Source organism: Notamacropus eugenii, chromosome 2 (assembly GCF_028372415.1).
Source record: "Notamacropus eugenii isolate mMacEug1 chromosome 2, mMacEug1.pri_v2, whole genome shotgun sequence".
Classification (NCBI taxonomy): domain Eukaryota; kingdom Metazoa; phylum Chordata; class Mammalia; order Diprotodontia; family Macropodidae; genus Notamacropus; species Notamacropus eugenii.
Window position 1 is genome coordinate 234,693,271 of NC_092873.1, and position 26,400 is coordinate 234,719,670.

At 37.5% G+C, this 26,400-nt stretch overlaps 1 protein-coding gene across 1 annotated transcript in view; it reads right to left on the bottom strand.

Moving 5' to 3' along the window:
- Window positions 1-5,892: 5,892 nt before the first annotated feature.
- Window positions 5,893-26,400, bottom strand: part of LOC140526967 (utrophin-like) — a 77,252-nt gene continuing 56,744 nt past the window's right edge. Inside the window, exons 14-15 of the mRNA XM_072643581.1 lie at window positions 22,334-22,509; window positions 5,893-7,712 (exon numbers count right to left, since the gene is read on the bottom strand). Of these exons, the coding sequence (XP_072499682.1) occupies window positions 7,688-7,712; window positions 22,334-22,509 (201 nt within the window). The 3' untranslated portion in view covers window positions 5,893-7,687. The remainder of the gene's footprint in view (window positions 7,713-22,333; window positions 22,510-26,400) is intronic.

Sequence of the window (26,400 nt, forward strand, 5' to 3'; positions counted from 1 at the left end):
TTGCCTTGGCCCAGAGCAAACCAAAGGCTGAAAGTCAAGAAGTTACCAAAAACAAAAAACAAAAAAGGAGGAACTAGGTCTCAGGGAGTAAGTCAAAGACTGGGAGTTTAAAAAGTTACATGATTCAAAGGTTTTATTTAGAATGCTTAAATAAGTCTAATATTACGTGTCCTCTGCTCTTTCCTACCTGCTTTATAAGTAGTAAGAGATCTTAATCAATAAACAAGTATTGTTAGGTTTCTATGATGTGCCAGGCACTGTAGTACCTGCTGTGGATGCAAATACAAAAAAATGAAAGTCCCTGCTCACAATGAGACTTCTGACTTAAAGGGGGGGGAAGGGGATGATAAGAAGTATATACAAAATAAACAGCATAGGTGTCAGTAAATCCAAATACACATGTACATTAATAGTAACAAATATGTTGATCTGAAAACTTGGTTAGAGAGAAAAGGCAAGAGGCTAAACACATACATTTTAGGATTTAATTAATTAATCAATTCCCCATCAAGCTAACAGTTACATAGCGCTGTGGAGCCAGGATCAGAACTGGCTGACTCAGTACAGAAACTGACTGTCTTAAGTACATTTTACCATGAGGAAGGAGTTCTCTTAGATAAACACATTGGAAACAAAGTGGCCTCAGTTGGGTTTTATGATCCCAAGCCATGGGCATCTTCTTTCCATAGCATGTCTCTGTGATTTAAGATAAGGAAAAAGTCCCATCACCCAGGTAACAGACATCCTGTCCTAAACAGGCCTTTAAAGTTGTTTAACTTAACAGAGTTTGACAAAGCTGAAGTCACACCCCAAGGTATTTTCTCTTAACACTAGGATGCTAGAAGAAGGGTCTGATAAGGAAGTCCCATTTGCTCACCAAAAGGCATCCTCTCAACAAAGGAGACTATTAGGTCCAGGCTCTTCTTAATTTAAAGTTTGGCCCTTATTAAACTCTAAAATTTATATTAAATATTATCAATTAAAAGGCTTTATATATGCCTATATGTATGTATAATGTAAAGTAGTTTAAGAGAGAGAATACTAACAACTGGGAGAATCAGAAAAGGCTTTATATAGAATGGGAGAAATCATATAACAAACCTAACCGTAATATACAAGAAAATGATCTGCTACATTCTGCGACTGAATTCCATAGTTCTTTCTCTGGATGAGGAAGACATTTTGCCTTAAAAGACCAGTGAGAATTTTTTTAAGTGCTTGCATTGCAATGAAGCCAGGAAGACTATCTTCTTGAGTTCAAATTTGGCCTCACTTACTAGCTATGTGACCCTGGGCAAGTCATTTAATCCTGTTTGCCTCAATTTCCTCATCTGTAAAATGAGTTGGAGAAGGAAATAGCAAACCATTCCAGTATCTTTGCCAAGGACACCCCAAATGGGGTCATGGAGAGTCAGACACAAGTGAACAACAACGAAACAATAAAGGGCAAGTGTCAGGACAATTTTACAGATGAAGAAAGTGAGACCTGGAAATAACTTGCCCATGCTCACAGGGCAGGGAAGTATGAAAGTAAAGGTTTTATACTGGAGTCAGATTGTATTAAATTTTCAGTGTAAGTATTTATACCTCAGGAATTGGCAAAAGCTCCAGATCAGGGCTTGATTTGTTTTGTTTATTATCTAGACTTAATAAAGTAATGGAGAAAATGTTCATAATGAAGATTAAACTGTGCAACCTACTTACATACGCTTTACCAGAGAGCTGGTTGTTAAACATGCAACAGCAAATTCCAGCTTCTGTGACAGGTTCAATGTCCAGAGGAGAATTATACTACCTACTGTACTTCCTCTCACTTTCTGAGTGACTCCTTTGTTTTCTCACAGTTCTTCTGGGAGAGTCTCAGACATTTTCCCAAAGTTATGCACTTTTTTTTGACAGAGGTCTAGATTTTTTTCTCTCCTGGGAATTCCCAGGAGCCAGGAAACCAACATGAAAAAACCAGAACTGTCTTAACACGCCTAGGGACATCTAGTCCCCTTAAAATAATCCATGGCGATAGACCTTCCAGGGAGGAAGACAATTACATATGGACAGGAATAAAAATAAGTATTCAGTACCCTGAAATGGCCTGCATGCCACTGCTATCCAACTGCTATCCAGCAGTGAAGGACAGAGTACAGGATTGTGTGAGTGGGGTGGGTCTGGAAATCCCTCAATACTATAGAAAAAGGAAAATGCTAAATACCACAGATGAGAATCATGCGACCCGCTTTCCTTTTCCACCAGAACCATGTCATTTGTTTTCTCATCTTTCTTGGCAAGTTGTTTTTTTATTCTCCTTCCTTCCTTCCTTCCTTCCTTCCTTCCTTCCTTCCTTCCTTCCTTCCTTCCTTCCTTCCTTCCTTCCTTCCTTCCTTCCTCCCTTGCTTCCTTCCTCCCTTCTCCCTCCCACCCTCCTTCCTCCTCCTCCTCCTCCTCCTCCTCCTCCTCCTCCTCCTCCTCCTCCTCCTCCTCCTTCTTCTTCTTCTTCTTCTTCTTCTTCTTCTTCTTCTTCTCTCTGCCCACCTTTCTCTCTCTCTCTCTCTCTCTCTCTCTCTCTCTCTCTCTCTCTCTCCTTCTCTCCACCACTCCCTTCTTCTCCCTTTTTCCCTCGCTTACAATACTTAGTAATTGTGCTCTGGTCAATTAAAGATCCTTTAGGGAATAAAACCTAGAAGCCAAGGGAAACATTTAAATATGAAAAACAAACAGGTATGTGAGAGAAGCACATGAACTTGTCAGTCAACAAGTCAACAAAGATTTGTTAAGCACTTGTACTGTACTCAGTGCTGGGAATACAAATAGAAGGAAAAAGGAAAGGTAACTCTTGCCTTCAAGGAGTTTCTATTCTAATGAAAATAGAGAATACTGGATGCTGAAAAGTTGAAGGAGTAAAGGAGAAAGTATTTTGACCAATCACAAGAAGGGGCTACAGGAATAAAATTTCCTCTTGTCTTACCACTCTCAGATTCATCCTGGGCTAAATTAAAGAAGACATTTTCTTATAGGGTAATTTTGTTTCTTGGAAAGTTGAAATTCTCATAATTGGCTTTTACTATTGCTGAAGGATGTAGGAGTTTCTACTTGTGTGCGAAAAGAGCTCTTGGCCTGCTAATCATCTCAGGATCCCTGTGTGAGAGGCAGGTAGCAATTCATACAATCTCATTTGAGATGTTGTGAATCAAAGCCCAAGAAAGAACTTGTCAGAAACTACCAAGCAAATGAAAATAGTCTAGGATAAAACTGAGTTGTCTGAATGACTTTTACTTTCCATTCTACAATTTTTATTATTACTAATAGAACTATGAGAGACAGTGTAGCTAGTGGTTAGACATCTGGCCACATAGGCATAAAGACCCGGTTTTAAGTCTTGCATAGAATACATCCTGACTGTGTGGTCCTAAGCAAGTCATTGAATTTCTGAACTGCCCCCTTCAACTCTTAAACTAGGAATGGCAGAAAAGGTGTGATATATGTTGCTGTGGGAGGATTTTCATTAGGAGTTCTCTGTACTGATGAAATTGGGTCTGGTGAAAAAACCAAGCATACAAAACTAATACAACTATTGTTCCTTAGAATAGTTATTATACTGGAACAAACATCCATTTGATTTGTCTTTTGGAATTGCTATAGTGTAGTTCAAACCTCCTAGATGAGTAGAGTTACTTGGCAATTGTACCAGAATGACTTTATCATAATGTAGTTTATCTCTAACATGACCTGATTTGGGGGAAAATGTATTATAACACTGCAGCCAATCAATCAATTTATTTTATTCTTTGAGTATTTGAGGATGGGGTGGCCAATGCTGTTGGCAGAGAAGACAATTGTAATGCAGGCAGTTGATGAAAACGATTTAGATTAGATTAGTGGTGTAGGACGATGAGGAAGTCAGAGATGAGTTGAAGATAACTTTCCCAAACTGGTAGTAGTTTGTAAGACAGATTGCCTATTAATAGTAAATTGAAATGTGACAAAATGCAATACAAGAAATGGAATGTGTTTTAAAGCCTTGAAATGAAGTCACTCCTTTGTTTTGTTTTGTTTTATTCCTATTTAGTCTTTGGAATCAGTTTGACGCCATCCAGCAGATAATCGCACTCAGATCCGTGAACTTGGTCAGACTCTAATTGATGGTGGGATTCTTGATGACATAATCAGTGAGAAGTTAGAGAACTTCAATAGCCGATATGAAGAATTGAGTCACTTGGTAAGAATACATAGTACTTGTAAATGATGATGATGATGAATTTTTGTTTCAGCTTAAAGGAAGAGCAATGAAGGAAAATAAAGTTTTACCATGTAGGCAGTTGTCACGCTACAGTCAGGCAAAATCATAAAGTAGACCTGACTGGGTTCTTCTCGCATCAATCAAAAGAACTTTGACATTATTTTTATCTCAAACATTCTCTTCATTTGCTTTTGGATATTGTAACAGCAAGCATCCTGACACAGATCTAGGATGATCTGCTGGCACATGTTCTTAGATCTGCTTTTCTAAGGAAAGCAATTTAAAATTCTACTTTAATGACATTCACCAAAAGAGAAAATACAAGCAGAGAAGCTTCCACCTGTCTGACCATAAGCAATATATACATCAGAGATCAACAGGCAGATCCAACTGTCTGACCATTACATACACACATAGTTACTAGAGAGAGAAGTGCCAGCGTCTGGCTTTTCAAAGCTAGGGGGGCTCCTTAACAGTTATCCAGAGTCTCATCTGGCACATGAACCTTCTTTCAAATAGTAAGCCCCAAAAGAAAACCTTACCTCAGAGTATATATACAGTTTTCAGAGCCAGAGGGCATCATGACCTTCATGACCCAGTGCCTCATCAGAAATTAACAAAAACTGTGGACCTTCCTACAAAACAAACATCCCCTGATCAAGCTTCCCTGAAAGGGCTCCACATGAAGGCTATTACTGGGCAAGGAAGATCTTTAACTCTCATTAACACATATATAGAACTTTATACCCTTAACTGGACAAAACGCATTTTTCTATTCAGCTATTAAGGTTAAATAGTGTTTGTTCCTATGAAAAACAAAGAGTTCAAATCATCTTGATCAATGATATATCTGAATATATCATTAAGTGCCTTACCTGTCAGCAGTACAGATATATTTCATTATATACTTCTGTGCGTTGTATGGTAACGGGAAAGATACATTTCACTATTAAGTGGTAGAAGTATTTAAACTTTTACAGCAGATCTTAGTAACGATGTATAAAATGTATTGAAAAAAGCAGAATGTGAATTTCCTTGATCTAAAACAAACACTGAGCAAAACACTATTTTACATGTATAAGCATTTATAAGATACTGGAATTATATATGCTTACTTGAAACTTAGTTACCTGAAAAACTTCATAGAAATATCCTGTGTCATTTTTTCCCTATCTTGACCATTTTGCAAACCATAATTTTTACATATGTTTATAAAATTGTTACTTTTGGAAACATGTATCTAAAACCCCAAATAACAATAATGTGCATTAGTGACACCATAGAAATTATCCCTGACCAACGCACCCATTATTCATTACAGTTCTAGAAATGTTAACAATAACAGTAAGACGAGAGAAAGAAATTAAATTCATAAAATGAGGCAAAGAAGAGACATGACTATTCTTAGTTGTCAGTGATATGATCATTTATTTATAATATTCCAGGGAATTAGCAAAGAAACTAAATGAAGTACTGAGTACCTTCAATGAATTTCTAGACTTCACTATAAATCCACAATCAACAGTATTTCTGTACAATTAAAAAAAAAAGTCTGAAGGACCAAACAGAAAGTAAATTTCAAAATAACGACAAAATGTATAAAATATTTTGGAGTTATTCTGTCAAAGCACAGCTAATATTTGTATAGCTTGGAATAAAAATGTTTCTTCAAGAAACAAAAGATGATATAATTGGAGCAGTCAGTGCTCATTGTTGGGTCATGCTAACATAATAAAGGTGATAATATTACCAGAGTTCATTTGATGATTTGATCATTAAGAATGAGCAATGGCGGACTTTATCAAATCTAATTGAAGTTGTAACAGTTCACTTGGGAGAACAGATGACCAAAGATATCAAGGTAAATAGTGCAAAAAATTGAGGGGGAGCGAATAGCACTTCTTATTATGTTATTCTATTATATATACATGTATACGTATATATAAAATATATATATTACATTATAAAGCAGCTGTCAGTGAAATCATATTTTACTGTTCAAAAAATAGAAAAAAAAGGTATCAATGCAGTTGACTTGACAAGGTCTAATCAGAAATACTGGGAGCTCACTTACTGATGTATGGAAAAGGGGAAAGCATAAGGAGAGGAACCTTCATGTGTTACTGGGAAAATTGGAAAGCAGTTTGGTAGAAATTAGGCTTAGACAATATCTTGTACAATAATGCAGAATAATATCCAAATAGATACATGACCTGAATATGCAAGATAATACCAATGGAATGTTGCACAATTAGGAGATCCTATATACCTTTCATAGCTACAGTTAGTAGATGAATTCTTAACATAAGGAATAGATGAAACTGACCTGATAAAATGAATAATTTTGATTATGTGAAATAAAAAAGCTTTTGCACAAACAAACTTAATGCATACAGTTTAAGAATTGGAAGCAGTCAACTGGGATCTGTGTTTTTCAATCAAATCTCTCTGATAAGGGTAGATATCCAAGACATATCATGAATAGAAATATGTAGGACCAAAAGCCATCTGCTAATAGTTAAAAAAATAATAATTTTTAAGAAAAATTTTAACTATTAATAACTAATATTGTAAACTTTTACGAACTGTATCAAAGAGTGTTCCATTATCGAATAATTTAAAAAAATGAAAGTCAAGATAACTCTGAAATTTCATATCACACAGTACCTGAAAAAATTGGCCCATGGTAACTCATATTTTTCCTGCCTTTCATTCATAAAAATGACTTCCCAAAGTCATTCTGTTTTCCTTAACAGAGCCAGAATTTGAAGCCAGTTGTTTTGTCTCTATGTTTTGTGATCTTTATTCTCATACTTTGTTGTTATTTAATGTTGTTTATAGAAGAAATCTAATGTTGTGAGGGGTAGTCTTTTATGCTTTGCTAAGAGAAAAGTACAAGTATCTTTTTTTTGTTACAACTCAATAGCATCTTTTCAATGAATGTTCTTGGATGTTAATTACGTCTCTAAATCAAGTCATAGCTCTCTAAGCGGTGATGCTTTGGCATCTCTTTCTTCTTTTTGTGACCTAGAATGTGTGGATGCTCTTGTATTCTGATAGTTATACCTAACTGAGTGTCTGCTGAGTTTCTTAATACTTTTTCTCCTCTATAGGCAGAATTCAGACAAATTTCTTTGGAAAAGCAACTACAGACCATGAGGGAAACTGACCACATGTTGCAGGTCTTGCAGGAAAGCCTAACTGAGCTGGAGAAACAACTCACCACCTACTTGACAGATAGAATAGATGCCTTCCAGGTTCCACAGGAGGCTCAGGTAATTCCTCAGTTATGTAAAGTTTTCTTAGCTTTCAAATATTGGTGCAACGAATGGTTCCTCTCAGTTCCTGGAGACAACATGTTTGATGCAGATGCAGCAATTTCATAATGCAGATCTTCTATTTTTATTACAACTTGTCAGGTCCAAGAGGCTTTATACACACCATGTGGGCAGCTCTTTAGAGCTTGTTTGAACTTCTCCTCCTATTAAGAACATATGGGAAATAATAATTACAATCACTCCCATTTATAGGGCACTTTAAGGTTCACAAAACAAAAATAAGGAACATGGAGTTTTGAGCTATAAGAGATTTTCCGATCATTTAGTCCATCTTCCTCATTTTAGAGATGAGAATACTGAAGACCAAAGAAAGGTGTAATACTTTCCTTCAGGTAGCATGTGCCAGACTTGAGATTTCAAGTCAAACTGAAATGACTAAAACTATTGAAGGGAGATGAGACTTTCAACTATACAAACTATTGGCTCTCTCCTCCTACACCACCCCTACCACCACACCGTCACGCAAATCTTTTCTTAGGATTGTTACAAGACAAAAAACATAAATGAGATTCAGATTCCTATTCTGTACACAATGTTTGTAGATGTGACCAAGGCCTTTGACACTCACAAATTAGGGAAAATTATGTCAAAATTGGATTGCCCAGAGAAGTTCATCAGTATTGTATGCCAGCGTCACGATGCCAAGTTTGCCCAGGTTGTGGATAGTGGACAATGCTCTTGTGCCTCCCCAGTCACCAATGGAGTGAAACAGGGCTGTGTGCTTGCTCCCATGCTTGTTAGCATGATGTTTTCAGCCATGTTATCAGATACTTTCAGTGAGGATAAACACAGTCTCAAGGTCAACTACCGTACTGATGGTAAGTTCGTCCATTTGAAAAGGCTACAAAGCTATGACCAAAGTGGAGGGAGTGTTGGTGCACGATTTTCTGTTTGCAGACGATTGTGTACTCAATGCAACCTCTGAAGCTGAAATGTAACAAAGTATGGATCAATTCACTGCTGACTGTGCTAAATGTAGCCTAATAATTAACAGCAAGAAAATACAGGTGCTCCCTCAGCCACCATCCATATGTAGAACGATCAGTTGCAACAAATGGAGAAGTTTTGAACTCTGTGGAGAAGTTCACTTACAATTGGTAGTGTATTTTCCAGGGATGTACACATTGACAACGAGGTCGACGCGCACATTGCCAGAGCTAGCTCAGTGTTTGGGAGGCTCCAAAGAAAAGTTTGGGAGAGAAGAGGTATTAGACTGACTACCAAACTGAAGGTCTACAGATCCATTGTGCTGACCTCATTGTTGTATGCCTGTGAAACATGGAGAGTCTACCAGTGCCATGCCAGGAAACTGAATTGCTTCCATTTGAACTGTCTTGGGAGGATTCTGAGGATCACCTGGCAGGATAAGCTACCAGACTCTGAGGTCCTTGCTTGAGCAGAACTGCCAAGCATTCATACTATGTTTCAGAGAGCACAATTCCAACGGGCTAACCACATTGTTCAAATGCAAGATGTGTGTGTGTTCATCCTTTGTTGACGAAGAAGACCATGCTATCAGAGAAATAATGACATGACTTGCACTTAACTTAGTTTTGAGGGAGGACTGTGCAGGTCACCAGCCTCACTTCTCCTCCAGAATCATCTGAATCCAGTGAGGAGATATTCATCAGGATGACTGGAGATGACCCAGGATGAGGCAAATGGGGTTAGGTGACTTGTCCAAGGTCACACAGCTAGTGAGTGTCAAAAGTTGGAGGTGAGATTTGAACTCAAGTCCTCCTGACTCCTGTTCTGCTGGCTCTATCCACTGCACTGTACGCTTGCCAAAAACTGTTTCATGGAGAAATCACATGGCATAGGCGATCACATGGTGGTCAGAAGCAGCAATGCAAGGAAACTCTCAAGGTCTCTCTCAAGAACTTTGAAATTGGTTGTGTGACATGGGAGACACTGGCACAGGACCGCTCAGCATTGTGTGCCCACATCAGAAAGCGTGCTATACTCTATGAGCAAAGCAGAATCAAGACAGCACAAAGTAAATGTGGGATGCGCACATTTGGAGTATCCACCCCCAATGTTCATATGACTATCTGTGCTCAATCTGTGGTAGAGCATTCCAAGCTCATATTGGTCTGATCAGCCACAGTCGGACACACAGAAATGTCATTTTATCATGGTAATGTCATTTTGGTCCTCTTCGAGAACGAAGGACAACAACCAGTTTGGTGATAATCAAGTAATTCTTGAAATGTTGGGGACTGGAAACTTAGAAAGAACCTTATAGATGTAAGACAAAGAAACCTTTTGTAGTGTCAATAATTGCCTCCAGATTTGTTTTGGAAACTAGCATCTCTTTAATATGGGAGTTTTATTAGATTGGCTGCTTTCAAGATTATTAACAGGACAGAAAGTAGAAACAAGATAAGGCCTTAAGTATTCAAAAATATTGTTAAAGAATGGCTTTAGGTTTGGTTAAACTTGCCCTGTTTTGGTTTTTTTTCTGTGTCTTCCCCATACATCGTTTGCTTTTGAAGTTGTACCAATTTAACCAAGACGAGCTTACTGTTCCATTTATTCAAGTGGCCACTTCTCTGATCAACTGCTTGAAAAGCTTCAGAGGCAGGGAAGTACACTTTCCTGATTGAACTGGGGGAAGACGTCTCTAATGAAATAGTGAGAAAAGAAAATTAACATATGCCCAATCTATAAGGCCCTGGTCTTTATTGGATTTAGGCAAGTAAAGTAAAAATTCCTCATACACTTGAAGGAATGATTGAGACAACTGAATGAAGGGGAAAAGAGAAAGAGAAAAACACCTCATTTCTCATCCCATCTTCTTAAACAAGATTGGCTTAGATCATAGTGCACTAGCTAATTTTAAGACAACCTTAATCTTCTCTTATTGCATGTGGCACAATCCCAAATTCAATTGGCTCTGCAGAGTGGTACAATACAGTGTAATGTTGTATGGAGAAAGTATATCCATTCTTTGTTGCAGGGTATTTAATCAGGCTGATCTGCGACTATTCAGTAACCCTTTTTAAATATAGTTGAGAAGAGAACTGGACTCAAATGATTCATGCTGAGACACTTTATGACGTCCTACTATTTTTCTTCTGTAATAAAATAATAGTTCATATTTCCATAGCCCTTTGAAGTTTACAAAGTACTTTTATCACCATCAGCTTGCAAGATAAGTCATGTAATTATTACCTATTTCCAGATGAGGAAATTCAAGTCTAAGCCTGAAAGGTCTAAGAGATCTGCATAAAGGAATGCAAATCCAAGTTTCCTTATTGCACATAAGACATTCTACATTTTGCATGTCTGTAAAGGAGACATTCAACTTTTCTTGGCTTTAATTAATTGATATTCCTTTATCACCTCTCAAATATGTGCCAAGCACTGGGGATTCAAGGACAAAATTTAAACAGTCTCTGAACTGGCAGAAATCAGAATTTTTAAGAATGCAAAATATTTCTAAAATATAGACAAGGTAATGGGTTTGGGGAGAAAACATAAATAGCTGGGGCGTGGGATAAGGGCAGAGAATCTAGTAGGACTTCTTGTGGAAAATGGCACTTGAGCTGAGATTTGAAGAAAACAAGGAATTCTAAGAAGTAGAGATGAGAAAGGAATGCATGCTAAGCATGCTAAGGGATGGAGTCAGGAGATAGAGGGCTAATAAGAGGAAAAGAGAGGAAGCTAATTGAGAAAGCTATGTGAGGGCAGACAGGCCATGGAGCCTGGGGACAGGATTACTGGCCTCAGGCAAGTGGCTTCTGGGCTAGCCCTCAGGTCCTTCTCTCTAGCCAGGCTTGACAAATCAAGGTGGCCTTGATGATGTTTCCAACACGACTTTTGATGAAAACTTCAAACCTGTGTCTCTGGGAGCCTATCAGGTTTACAGCACCCACTGGTCTGAAGTACCACATGTGAAACCTAGACCAAAGGACTCCTTCCTCTCTCTCTCTCTTCTTCAGACCTCTTGGCTATTTCTGAAAAACTGGTCATTCCAACACTAGAGCACTACTGCCACTTCCGGTGGGGAATGGCAGGAGGAGATAGTCCAATCGGGAAGAAATGATGAAGAAAATTAATGCATAATGAGGTTGGAAAGGAATGTTGGGGGCAGGTTGTGAAGGGTTGGCAAAGTGAAACAAAGGAGATCTGACCCTAGAAAGTCACTGGCCTGTCTGCTAAATAAGGGAGGAAAATTATGAGGGGATAGGATGTGATGAGGAGATACTTGGGGTGGGAAGCTGGTTGAAGAGGCAACAGTCCAGGTAAAAGGAGATGATAGCCAGAAACAGGTCATGTAAGTAAAGAGATGGGGAAAAAATAAAAGATACTATTAAAACAGATTTGGCAACAAATGATTTACGTGGCGTATGGGGTATAAGAGAAGATAAGGATAGACCGACATTGGGAAACTGAATTGTCTGGATAAATTGTGGTGTCATCAACATGAAAAGGAAAATTCAGAAGATGAGTTGGGGGGTAGGAGGAAAGATAATGAGTTCTGATTAGGAAATGTGGAGATCTGGACAAGGAAGAATTTATGACCAAACAAGAGATAGAGAGCATTATGGGATGCAGAATGGATAATTTTGATTACATTTAATTAAAAAGTTTTTGCACAGACAAATCCAATGCAGTCAAGATTAGAAGGAAAGTAGAAAGCTGAGAAATTTTTTTCTTTTGCAGAAAGTTTCTCTGATAAAGGTCTAATTTCTCAAACATATAGAGAACTGAGTCAATTTTTTTAAAGGCTACAAGTCATTCCCTAATTGATAAGTGGTCAAAGGATAGGAACAAGCAGTTTTCAGAAAATCAAAGCTATAGTCATATGAAAAAAATGCTCTAAGTCTCTATAGATTAGAGAAATGTGAATTAAAACATCTCTGAGCTAATACCTCATACCTACCTATCAGATTGGCTAATACGACAGAAAAGGAAAATGCTAAGTGTTGGAAGGGACATTGAAAAGTTAGGATACAACAAATTGTGGTATATGATTGTGATGGAATACTACTATGCTCTAAGAAATGATCAGCAGGATGAATCCAGAACAATCTGTACAGACTTACATGAACTGATGCAAAGTGAAGTGAGTCTAACATTGGACACGGATCCAACAATACAGTGTGCTGATCAACTGTAAATGACTTAGCTGTTCTCAGCAATGCAATGAGCCAAGACAATTCTGAAGGACTCATGATGAAAAATGCTATGCGTCTTCAGAAAAAGGAACTGACAGAAGCTAAATGCAGATTGAAACATACTATTTTTCACTTATTTTATTGGCATGTGTGTTGGTTTTTGTCTGTATTTTCTTGTACAACATGACAAATATGGAAATATGCTTTGCATGATTACACATATGTAACATATATCAGACTGCTTACTCTCAGGAAGGGAGAGAAGGAACGAATTTGGAACTCAAACTTTTGAAAACCGAATGCTAAAGATAAAGAAAATTATCTTTAGATGCAACTGAAGAAAAAATAAAATATTATTGAGACTAAGACTTGAAAAAAAAAGGAAATGAGGGGTTCAAGATGCCTTCAGGACATCTAATTGAAATGTTCAATGGGCAGCTGGCAACGCAAGACAGGAAAAAGGCATTGTTTCTATCTAGTCTTGTTCCTTAGGTCCTTTGCCATGGGAGCCGATCAGGTCATCAAGCTGAGGCAGCGTTGAGAGAGAAGGCCCCAATATAGCCAGGGGGTAAAATCACCGTTAGGTAATGCGATATGGAGGATAAAACAGCAAAGGGAATGAACTCAGAGGTAGCGTAGGTAAGTAGAAAGTCAGAGAGAAGAAAGTACAAAGAAGGAGAGGTTAGCCAATGGTTTCAAATGTGGAGACAGGTCAAGAAAGTACAAGTTTAAGAAATTTAGCAATAAATAGAGTATTGGTAACTCTGGAGTAAACAGTTTCTGTTGAATTACGAGGCTGAAAGACAAATGGGAAAAAAAAAAAAAAAAGATTAACAAGAGATCCCTGCTTTTGGAGGGGTGGATGTGAGCAGAGATTCCAACGTTTAGCTTCTCAGGTATCTCCTATCTAGGGTTGGGGAATCTAACCCTCGAGGCTACATGTGGCCTTCTAGGTCCTTGGTTGCTGCCTTTCTTTTGTTAAGGGGATTTGTTCTGTGAAGTTTGGATTCAGTCACAGGTCAACACTTGAGGGCCTAGAGGGCCACATGTGGCCCGGAGACCACAGGTTCCCTGGAGACCACAGGTTCCCCACCCTTGGATAGAATACTATTCCAAAACACACTCTGCTAGCTGATATCCAAGGTCCCTCTTGTTCATTGCTTCTACATAGCAATTCAACACATATGGGCAGAAGGAAACACAATGAAGTTGGTCTCCCCTCTAGATCCCTTAAATCCTATAGTTTACATTCTTATTTGCTTTCTCTTCCCCCAATATCCAGTAACACTGATTTCTGATCTCTTACAATCTAAGCAAAGAGGCAAGCCAGGATATACTAGGATCTACACTGGTATGTCATTCTGTACTGAAACACAAGTATATACTATGAGACAGGATATCTCCACTCAATGTGGTTTTTCCTAGGTTTCTTTGCATCAGAACCACCTAAGAAAAACAAGTTGTCTCAGAACACATTAAGTTGAAGAAAGATATTATTCATAGCAAAGTATTTTGTTAATTAATTGACCAGAGAAAGATAAAACTCTAAATAAATCAGTAGAAGAAGAATAAGGGTATTTTTTATCTTCATTTATTTTTGCCTTGTATTCTCTAACCTGGTAACTGGCGCACAGTGGGCATTTCATATACATTTATGGAACCAAATGGAAAATGGACTGCGTCTATGAAGCCAAAAGAAAGTAAAACTCAAGTACATGAAAGAAAACTCCTGCAAATATGTAAATATGTTAGAACAAAAGAAAATTTAGTTATTTAAAACTGAAATCGTCTCAGAGAAAAATGTGATTCAGAACTGTAGAGAATCTTTGATCAAAGCTGGAAAGAAAAGTATAAACATTTCATTGTTCAAAGAAACTTAGGTCAATCTGAATTCACCCTTACTACTACTTCCTAATATTGAGAAAGAATGGACTTTTCTAATGAGCTAACACTAATATTGCAACACAACACATAATTACTAGAATTTAGAGCTTCTTTTACCTTTTCAAAAACCTGCAGAATAACAGTGTTAGACTTGCAGAGGGGATAGAGGAAGGAAACTAAGTGAGTATTTTAACTACTGTTAAAATACCGTCCAAAGCAAAATTAAATGTTAAACCATGTATTTGCATGTTCACATAATTATTTCAATTCTTTGATGATCTATGATCTCACTGATTTAGATACTTTCTCTAAAAACTGCTAATCACAAGCTGTTCAAAAGCCTTCTTATCCTACATAATTCTTGTCAATGGAGTTCCATATTAACAGGGCCCTGGCCAATAAAGTCCTAATCTCAGAGTATCTATGTTGTCTTCTGCCTGGTGCCAACCCATGAGGAAGACATTTAGGATTCTACTTTGGGAAATCATGATGCTTGAAGTGATTAGAAAAGCCCTGTTCCCTAATGTGGAGCCTGCACATCCTATAACTGGTTTCGATGTGCTAACCAGAGACAGACTACTGATTACCTGATGAGTGAAGAAAGGTACATTCAGAAGACACTAGAGCAGGCCAAAACAAGTCTCTTGCCCTTCCCCTTCTACCATCTGCTGGCTATGTATGGGCATGGAATCATACTGTCTCCCCTCCTGGAGCCAAGAACACCATCCTTTGCTTTTGTCTACTCAGATACCCCAGAAATTCAAACAATTAATATATCATAATTGTCAACAATTATATATTCACAATAGATCATAATTATGTGGCACTATAATATATAATATAATGTACATTTTATTGTATATTATTGTATTACTTAAAGCACATCATAATCATCTGCAAAAGTTTTAAAAAAACATCACCAATGTATATTCATTATTCACTTTCCTATTCAAAACATAAAAAGTTACCAGTCAGGGTATTCAAGTACCCTAAAGTCAGATCTTTTGTGTTATGATGCATATTGTGTTCAAAGAGAACTGAACTGAAGTTTGAGAATGCCTTGTATCACTTCAAAAATCTTATACCTTAGATGACATCTAGTAAGATTTGGGGTGATGACCACCAAAGAATTTCACACAGGCCAAGGGATGCAACTATGCATAGTTTTGTGGTTGGTTAATAGAGAAAAAAAGATAGTGTTTCTAAACAAAGTGTGGTTTGCAAAGTAACATCAGTTCTGCAATCTCAGTAGAGAAAAATATTGACCAGTTTCCAATTTTCCCCAAGTGTTTACAAATATCTGGGCATGTGTTTGTTTTCATTTGTACTGCTTCATTTGAAGGAGAGTTTTGCTACTTATGTTGGATTTACGCCCTTAGAGAAATAAATGTGTCATGCACTGACAATAACAAAGGATATAATTACACAAAAGTCTTCATGGATTTTTGTCCTTTTTCAAGCTAATAAAAATAATCAAACAACCACATAGAGGAAAATATTTCGCTAAAGTTGCTCTAAATGCAATGCCCATTCACTTAATGAGGATTTTGTTAAATTGGAGTGGTAGGTTTAATTTAATCTGCCAAACATATAATACAAAGTGAAACAACATTTGCGATGGCTCCCTATCATAATATACTGAAATCAAATGTAAATTCCTTACCCTGATGATCCAGGTTTTATCAACTACTCTCACCCTACCTACTGAAACTTCTAACTACTCTCCAACCACAATCTCTCTGTTCTGACCAAAGGGATCCTCCTGCAGGCCTTTGCCAGGAGTGGAATACAGGCATCTCTTGAAGATATTGTCAGTAGGGTTATTAACTGGCCTAATTTCAATACTGCTGTGTCTCAGGGAATAGGGAGACCTGAGGAGAAGTAGATATGGGTTACTGCTGGTCAGTGAAGGGGTCAGGACTCACACAACATTTATCGATTAAGTTTGTTGTCTTATATGGGCACAATTCATGGTGTCCCAATAATAACCTCAAAGATCACTGATCAATAATAAAAAAAAGTTTGAAACTTTGCAAGAATTGCTAAAATGCCACCCAGAGACACTATGTAAGCAAATGTTATCAGAAAAATGGGTCTAATAGACTTGGTCAACACAAGGTTGCAACAAACCTTCAATTGTTAAAAGAACAAAAAAGAAAATAATTAAATAATCTGTGAAGGGCAATAAAACAAGGCAAGCATGTATAGTTTTTACTGCATAAAAGTGAGCATACACAGATATTTGGGATATCCGGCCCAGTGGAAGTCAAAGCCTCTCCCTTTAGGTAAGAAATCAAACCCCATTGCTCTGAAGTTCCAATAACCACCTAGACGAGTGGGCCCACCGTAGAGGATAAGGTTCTTGGTTACTTCTTCCACTAAGACCACTCTGCTCTGAGTTCAGTTGGATACAAAGTGTCAGAGGGAGAATCTCTCCATTGGGTGCCTGCAAGTCATAGGGCACCGAAGATATCACAGATGAAGCTCCCACAGTGGAGTGTTCCCTCTCAATTTCAAACCTAAATGCTAGGGTCAAATTGAAGAGATCCCCAGAAGGAGGATTAAAAAGTATACCCAGGGATGCCAAACGAAATGAAGAAAAAGAATAGCTCAATGAAATCAAATACCGTGATCAGGGAAACACTTTGTTAAGGTCACCTTTCTGTGGACACGGGAGGAAGAAAGTAGCATTCGGCTGGGCTCAAGGCTGATCCAACCCTGCCAAGGCAGAGTTTCTGAAAGTGCACACACTTCTGGTTTTTGCAATGCAATCTACAAAGCCAGTATAGACCCACTAATGATACCATTTCTTCTACAACAGATAACTTCTCATTTCCTCAATAGAATTCCCTTGACTGGAAATGCCCTTCTCCTTAGGTCATCTATCATACCAACGTCATTTATAACAAAGAAAAGGTAATTACAGGAATATTATATCAAGATAATGAAAAGAAGGGCTGGTTTTATGCGGGGGGAAGCAAGGGAGGCATTTTCACAGCTTACTTCTAGATCTCTTTTATAATCACCAATATTTACAATATTTAGGAAATACGTCAGTATGACAATTAGCTTTGATACAGGTTTAGAAAATCATTAACTTGGGAATTACACAACATTCTGAAGGTCACAAAATACATCTGGCTCACTGGGAATACATCAGAAGCATATATACAAATGAGAAGATGTGGTTGTCAATCGAAATTTAGTTACACTAAACTAGAATAAATTGTGTGGGCCTCGAGTTATCTTTAAACTAAATATAATTGAGAGGACTAAAACAGAGATGAGACAATTACCATTCAGTGAACAAAGCTACATATTAAATCTAAGACAAACACAAAATATCATCGGTCATTAGGTCATAATATAATAGTAATTTCAATCCTCTCCACAGGTCTCTAACTCTACCTCCACAAACACTGTTGACCTCATTTAAGGGATGATAGTGAAATGACCTGCCCATTATTAACTGGTATCAAACCAAATTCTATCTAATTTCAAGTCCCAGAGTTCTTTCTCCTGTTCTGTACTACATTGCCCCAACATCCCCTTTCATTTTCTCTTAGATAATTGACAATTTACCTAAAAATTCCTCACCTTTAAAAAAAGCATGAAAGTGAAGAATATGATGAAAATTATATAAAATGTGAAAATGAGGATTGTGACAGTAAAGTTTTTTGGATTCCAAAAATATCAAAAATGGTAGGAGAAATAATAGCCCCTTTGTGCAACATTTTGATCTATGATTCACTCACAGTCATGCATATCACCTCATAACATTTGTTATCTAAAGAAATGAAAGGCATACATTTAGTCTTTTTCATGAAAATTCTAAAACTTTCTACAAAGAGAGGTGATGGCCATTATCCAGAAATACCAGTCAGGCGAGGGAGCTACAGAGGGAAATTTATAGAAATAACAGGCATTCTTCAACTGATATATGATCAAAGGATATTAACATGCAGTTTTCAGGAAAAGTAATCAAAGTTACCTAGAGTCATATAAAAAAATGCTCCAAAGCACTAATGATGAGAGAAATGAAAATAAAAATAACTCTGACCTACTACCTCACACCTGTCAGATTGGCTAATGTGACAGAAAAGGAAAATGACAAATGTCAGAGGGGATGTGAGAAAAGTCAAACTAGTAATGTACAATCAGTGAAGTTGTATATTGATTCAACCATTCTGGAAAATAATTTAGAACTATGCCCAAAGGGCTATAAAACCATGATACCGTTTGAGCAAGCAAAATGCCACTACTAGGTCTATATCCCGAAAAGATTTTTAAAAAGAGGAAAAAGACCTATGCATACAAAAATATAGCCGTTCTTTGAGTGGTGGCAAAAAATTGGAAATTGAAGAGATGGCCATCAATTGGGGAATGATTGAACAAGTTGTTATTGATGAACAGGATGCTCTCAGAAAAGCATGGAAAGATTTACACGAACTGATGCAAAGTGAAAAGAGCAGGACCAGGAGAACATTTTACACAGTAACAGCAATATTTTATGGTGAACTACTATGCATAACTTTAGCTTTCTTAGCAATACAATGATTCAAGACAATTCTGTAGAGCTTATGATGAAAGATGTTGGTCCATCTCCAAAGAACTAGTACAGCCTGAATGCAGATCAAAGATACAACAGATGTATGTTTGACATAGAGTAAAACATACATAGCTTTTTAAATGGTCGCCCAAAAAGGTATCATCGTACCTATCCATCCATGTGGACATGTAAGGTTAATGATTGAGGGTAAGTGGGGGCTAGGGGGAGAAAAAAGAGTTAAAAACCTTCCCCATCCATTAATAGGCCTCTGACAACACCTTTTGTTAATTTCTAATGAGATACTGGGTCATGACAGTCATGCCCTCGAGCTCTGAAAAGTACATATATACTCTGAGGTGAGGTTTTACTTTGGACTAATTTTTTGGAAGAAGGTTTCTATATGCCAGATGAGACTCTGGGCAGCCATTTTAAGAAGCCCCCCTGCTTTGAAAACCCAGATGTGTTGGTGCTTCTCTCTCTGGTAACGATATATGTATTGTCTATGGTCAGACAGTTGGAAGCCCTGTCTGTTGGTCTTTCTGGTTGTAATTTGTTTTTATTGTCTCTGAAGTTCAGGGTGCTGACTTTTTCCCCTGAACTAAGTGAATGACATATGTGCTTGATTAAAGTAGATTGCTGACCCCTCAAAAGTTTTCTTTTAGAAAAGTCGATCAAAGAAGCTGTCTATGCCAGGGTCCTTACTGATACCGAACATGACAAAGCACTCTAGGATTCAAGGGCAATCTAAATGTTACCATCACATAAGATGAGAAACAAAAAGGCATTTGATCACCTAAAGTACTTGGTGTTACAGGAAACACCCTATGTACCTTGTTTGGAAAGAGAAGAATTCATTATCAATGGTGAGATTTTTAAATGATCTTATTGATCAATAGTGAACTAATTGTGTGATACCCTAAAATCCTAATTTCCTTGGTGAAAACAATAGTACCTTGGAAAAAGATTGCTCAACCTATTTGTATTGGAAAAATAAAATAGATGGGGGAAAATAAAACATATTTCCTAAAATATGGCTTACATTTGATCTGGCAGTCCTTTGCCCAGCTATGAATAGACAGACTTATCTTGGATAAGTGCTACAGACAGACAAGGACTTATTGAGGAGATGATCATTATGATCCCAAATTTTTTACTCTTCTCTAACATATATTTTTCCAACAGACTAGATCATAGCATGGGCAAGTGAAGTAGCTAGCACAAGAAATGACAAGGATAGCTCAAGTAATATCCTGGGGTCTCCTGCTAGATAATAATGACGACCACAATCCTTGAGCACGCTGGGCTAACACCCAACATATGGAAGAATATATGGAGAAAAGTGGATCAGTATTACCATGTACGAAGAACCACGGAAAGGGGATGACCAGAAACAATATAGAAAATTAATGAAATCGTAGATCCACCAAAGTGGCTCCACCAAAGAAATCATAGTTAGGAAACCAGAAGCAAAGGTAACTACAGTATATCACACTGAGCTTGTGTCTACACACAAACTAATTTCACCATGGGGGAGTTTTTCCTTTGTTTTTCCCTTTTGGTAGAGAAAAAGGTAGCTAAATTGGTTGATCATTTTTCAAAGTCACACCAGACTGGGTTTTCTTTCCTCTTGCAGGCTTTCTGAACAACACATTCTGGGATGAATTTAAAAAAGAGAGGCCTAAATTCCTAACAATTAAACAGAGAGTGACTTTATCACAGAGTTGCCATTCAAGCTGGAAGAGTGGAGATATAGACATTGATTCATTTATACAGGTACGAAAAGGGAGAAAGGTATTGAAATTGGTGAACAAACATATTAGGACCAATAAAATTCAAATAGAGGATTTTACAGCACAACTTGAAAATGCCAACTTGAAAATGATTTACATAAACTGGCACACATCTATGACATTTTCCATCCTGTAATCACAGCCATCACAACGTATTATGTTCAACCATATTGAAGGAGTCTTTTCCTTACTCCTTACTCCAATAATACTTCTACCTGATCCTGATTATATCTTGTATGTTATCTTTCCCTATTAGAGTATGAATGCCTTGATGCTAGAGTTTGTTTTTGCATTTCTTTTTATCTCCAATGCTTAGCACAGTGCCTGCCACCTAGTAGACATCAATAAATGCTAGTTGAATGATGGACTGACTTTAATCACCCATCTGAAATGCATCTGATATCAATCTCTCTACCCCCAGATACTAATGATCATGATGATAATATTCTGCCAAAGTCCTGGATGATGTGCTTGTGAACCTGAGGTCTTAAAAGTTGTCAATTAAAAACAAGCTCTGGAAAGTCCAGCCAAAGGAAAAAAAAAAGATGTGGAACATAGGCTAGAGAATAGACTCTGTCTTATGTCTGACAACCAACTAACCTCAAGTTCAAGGGCTTGTTACCAGAAGGTTAGCCATAAAATGATCAATTTGTGTTGGCCACCATATTACCTTCTGAAATTCCTTTACCAAACCTAGCAAGACTTCAATCTATGCTGGTAAACAGACTACCAATTTAGATAAAATTACAGATCTTATTAGGGGAGAAAGGCAAGAGGAGAAATGTTAGTAAGAGAAATACTAATAATATTCTCTACACCACCAGATCTCTATAATTTCCCCACTTTAGGAAACTCCTTGGCTTGTAACACCGCCCCCCCACCTTGATGCACATGTGGATTTATTATCTTCTCAGGTTAGGAAGCTCCTTGGTATGTGAACTTCCTTCATTAATATAGGTCAACATGACATCTGTAATTTAAAAGTCTTAAGAGAATTGTCCATGGCAAGAAAAGTGAAGGGACATATACAGAACGACTCAGCACAATAATATGTTTTAGAGGAAGGGGATGAATCCAGGCTACCCTGACTCCAAGGCCAGGCTACCTAGCCTACTAATGAGACTACTACCCAGTTCAAAAGATTCCACTGAGATTTGGATGTCAGTACTGGCCTTTGCTTTAAAACTAATATTCACTATTATTAAGCAGTTTGCAACCTTACTTACAATGCAAATTTTAAGAACAGACTAGATTTTGGTAAATCTATTTGCAACTCTAAACTGTGATCCAAGTACACTTGGATTTAAAACGTTAAAATCTTGCTGAGCCATTTTCAGTGCTGCGCCTCTTTTCTCACAATACAACATTAACAAAGAAATTTTTCTCAAAATTCCTATTTTCATATATCTTATACTGACCTGATGCAAGCCGATTTGGCTTTTAAATCACTCCATCTTTTATTCATAGCATCGATTTTATGTTGGAGGGCGGCTGCTGCATTGGAATTTCCCAGGGCCATGATCATGTTTTGCTGTTTCTTTAAATCGATATTTTTCAAAATATCGCTGTGTGCGTCGATTTCTGCCTGTATGTCCTATTAAAATAAGAAGAGAAAAACGCAAATGTTAAGTAATAGTATGTTATTATTCTACTAGATAAAGACAATAGTTTTTATGTTCATCAACTAGCATGATGTTTGGACTTAACCAGCGATTTTGATCTTTCTCATAACAATGCCAATCTTCTTCAAACAGTCTAATGTTTTCAAATATAAACAAGGGATTTCTTCAAAGCCTAGAACTTCTGAATTCCAGTCCAGTCCAACGCAACAAACGTTTATTAAGTACTCATGATATGCAAGGTACTGAGAGAAACTGCTTGAATCAATCCCAAGAAGTTGGCAATCTACTTTGGGGCTTCAACATGTAAAGAGATAACCACACTTCTAACAAACCGAGGAAGGCACTAGTAACTAGGATAGTGGGAGGGTACGAGAGAAGCAATGACTGACCACTGGAATTCAATTCAGTTCAGGTTAACCTAGCATTTAATTTCTTTCTGAAATTGTTTTCATTTGCATAAAAGGAAAATGTCTGAGGGTTCCATCTCTGCTGAAGTATATTTATTCTAAATATATACATAAAAATTGCTGATTTCCCTTAAAATGAAAATATGAGCTACTGTTTCCTTTGGGAACTTAAAAGTGATGTGTAAACTAAGAAAAATGTGTGAGCTCAGGTCAGTCACAGGTTTTTTGTCCTTAGTTTGTTCATCCGTAAAATGTCCAAGTTGTACTAATGTTCCAATGTTCTTGCTGTCCATAAGAACATGAATTCATGATATTTATCCCTTTAATACATGAAGACTAATAACAAATGGAATTCAATTAAACTCTATTATAGATGACAAACTACAAAAAAATATTCCTATGCTGTAGAATTGTTTTCTGTCACCGCTATGAAACATCTTTCAGAGGAGTAGCGATGACTAAGCAACTATTAAGGCAAGCAACTCTCAGCCATCTAATTGTACCCCACTGACATCATACAGATTTCAGGGTTGTCAATGTCGAAAATAAATTTGCTCAGGTCAACAAAACGAATGCTATGCATCCATCTCCCACTAGGTCGTTTTAACTTACAATATTCATGCCAGTTTCCTTTTTAGTTTCTTGGTTCCTTAAACCAGAGCTTTGCTAGCATTGCCTTATGTTGACACCTGCTGGAAAATATTGGGATTGTAAATTTCTTCTTCTGTTAGCTGCATCAGCAGCTAATTTAGCAGTGGTACAAAAAGTACACGGCAGGATCAATTCCTGCACAAAGTGACATAAATACCATTTTCAGACTGAGATAGCACATGTTATAAATAAAGGAAACTCTCAAGAAATCTGCCCAAAGAGTAACCCTCCCCTAAATGGCTGTTCTGTTCTAACGAAATCCCAGTGACAGGTCAAGGTAAACAAAATTCTATCGTAATTTGGGGTATCCTTTATTTGGGATGTTATTAGCCAAACTAATTAAAGCATTCCTCTTCCTTTACTGATATTGCAGCTGACCATGTTTGGCTTAGCTAACTTTTGTGGCTGTACCTAGTAGAGTCATTTGACTGTCTGAGAAGGGAGACAAATGATCGATTGTGCAAGTCTGTACAAATGTATCAGTGAAGTGACCCAGCTCCAAACAAAAAAAGGATGCTTTATGTATTCATGCTTGTAATTTCTTTCACAAAAAAAGCATGAGTGAATCAGCTTTTCTTCTCTATTAACAAAACTGCCTTATTTGCATGAAAAAATGCTTTGAGCAGATCAGATTTATTCTTTGACATGCACTGAAACACACCACACTGAATCAAACATTGGAAATGAAAGATACAGATTATCTCAGCTGACATTGTTATTAAATCCTATCTATGAAGCCTCGCTTAGCTAATCAAGTGAGTAAGAAATATTTCTGAAGGTTCTTGCAAAGAATGCCTCAGTACTTCAGTCAATCATAACCTGCTACACATCTCCCAAGGAAAACTTTCTATAAGGAAAAACTGCTTTAGCCAAAGTCCAAAGAAAATAAAGGAATCGAAAGACAATACTTTGGTTGTCCACCTCGCTCTCAAGCACCATAGAAACTTGCCATGCAAATAAAGTTCAATACTTTTTATATTCTATATTAGCCACATTAGGAGAAAATGGAAAGCCCCAAGTTTCATTCTGCTCACAGGTGTGTCTGACAAGGGATCGAATGCAAGTTTTTGAGAATATCATGTTTGAAAGGAACTTTTGGAAAACGGGTTTGACACTAATATTAAAATGGAATTCTGCAGCAAGTCATTGGAAAAAGTTATAGGAATAAGACTTATCTCTAAATTATAAATAATAGCTTCTCCACAAATAACACTGACAGTGCTAACTTCAAAAGAGAGGCTGATGTACAAACTCATGGGCGATTTAGGGAGTGACAAACTGAAATTCGAAACTTTTAAATCACTTCCCTTTTCCTGCTCAGTTTTTCTTACAAGATAACACTTGTTTTACTCTAAGTTCTTCCCACTCTATGGAAGTGCCCAGACTTGCAGAGAGGACCACCTGTGAAAGCAGAGAGAAAAAGAGAGAGATCGGGGCCAGAGATGGAACTGGAAAACCCTTGACATCCTTTTCTAACACTTCAATATTATGATATCTAATATAATTACTGACAAAGGAGTCTTCTTAAATAAAAAAAAAAAAGGAACCATTCTAAAATTGAGGCAACAAGCTCTAAAGAGAACAATTTTCCATGGTTCTCTAAATGCGCTTCTGATTTTAAAAACAGAAAAAATTAATGAGATGACAGAATGAAAGATGTGTTGGGAGGGGGACTGGTTTTATAGAAATAGGGTAAAATAATATTTTATACGATCTACTTTTAATTTTTCTGACACTTACATCAGTAAAATGCTTACACTAGTAAGATGATGCTTTTCAGAAGAATAACAAAGTATTTTTTAAAATACCGATTAATTACATTCTCTGCAAACACTTCAGTAGAATATCATAAACAAGACAATCTTTCGTCTATTAGAAAAGACAGCATTCACTAAAGTTGTAATATTATTTACAATTCTTAGCCCAAATGTAACTACACAAACAATTCAGCCAAATAAATTGTGTAACGTGGCATTCTGCAAAGTACCTCAATGCCATCACTCTCAGGGCAGTTTTTAAAGCTTGAAAAAGGGGTCAGAATCAATCTCCTGAGACGTTCATTTTCAGGGAACAATTACCTTACAGAGCTTCTGGTACCGAGGAGAAGAAATTGCCATCCTTTGTAAACGATGCAACAAAACCACAACTTTCTGAAGAGATGTTCTCACCACAGCCATCATTGTAAGTTTGCCACACTTCTGAAGACACCGCAGAATTTGCATGATAAATTAAGAGCAATGCTCATTTCCTCCTGGTCACTGAACAAGGATTTGCCAATATTCTGAGCATGCTCATTTCCAGGAATACATTGGAGAGGTACAAGCTGTAGCTTCCCAAGGAGAAGGATTTTACACCTTCACGTTCTTCTCAATCTAAAAAGCACACGTAGACGCCCAACAGAAAGCCCCTGACAGATGCTCCCCCAAGCCAGTGTTTGCTCGGCTCAGCACGGGTGTTGAGCCCAGTGCTGTCTGTTGCCATAGAGGAGCATGCTTGGTAGCCAAGAAGGACATTAAGTGAAACATGAATGCTGCGGAGACAAAGCAGAAGCCCCTTGGGAAGACAGCTCCAACAGATCACAATAGCTCATCCCTCGGAGCTGGTTTATATTAGGAGATAGAAAGGCATTCACTCCCTCACTCCGGAGAAGGATGTGTTCACTCCCACGCTAAATGCAGCTCGGGAAGAGCACTGTTGAGTGAGTGAATAATAGGCTCTGTTATAAATCTTCAGAGAAGAACAGAGGGATACCTGGCTCTAATGGTATCAAGCCATACATTAAGGGCTAATCAATCACACGAGGAC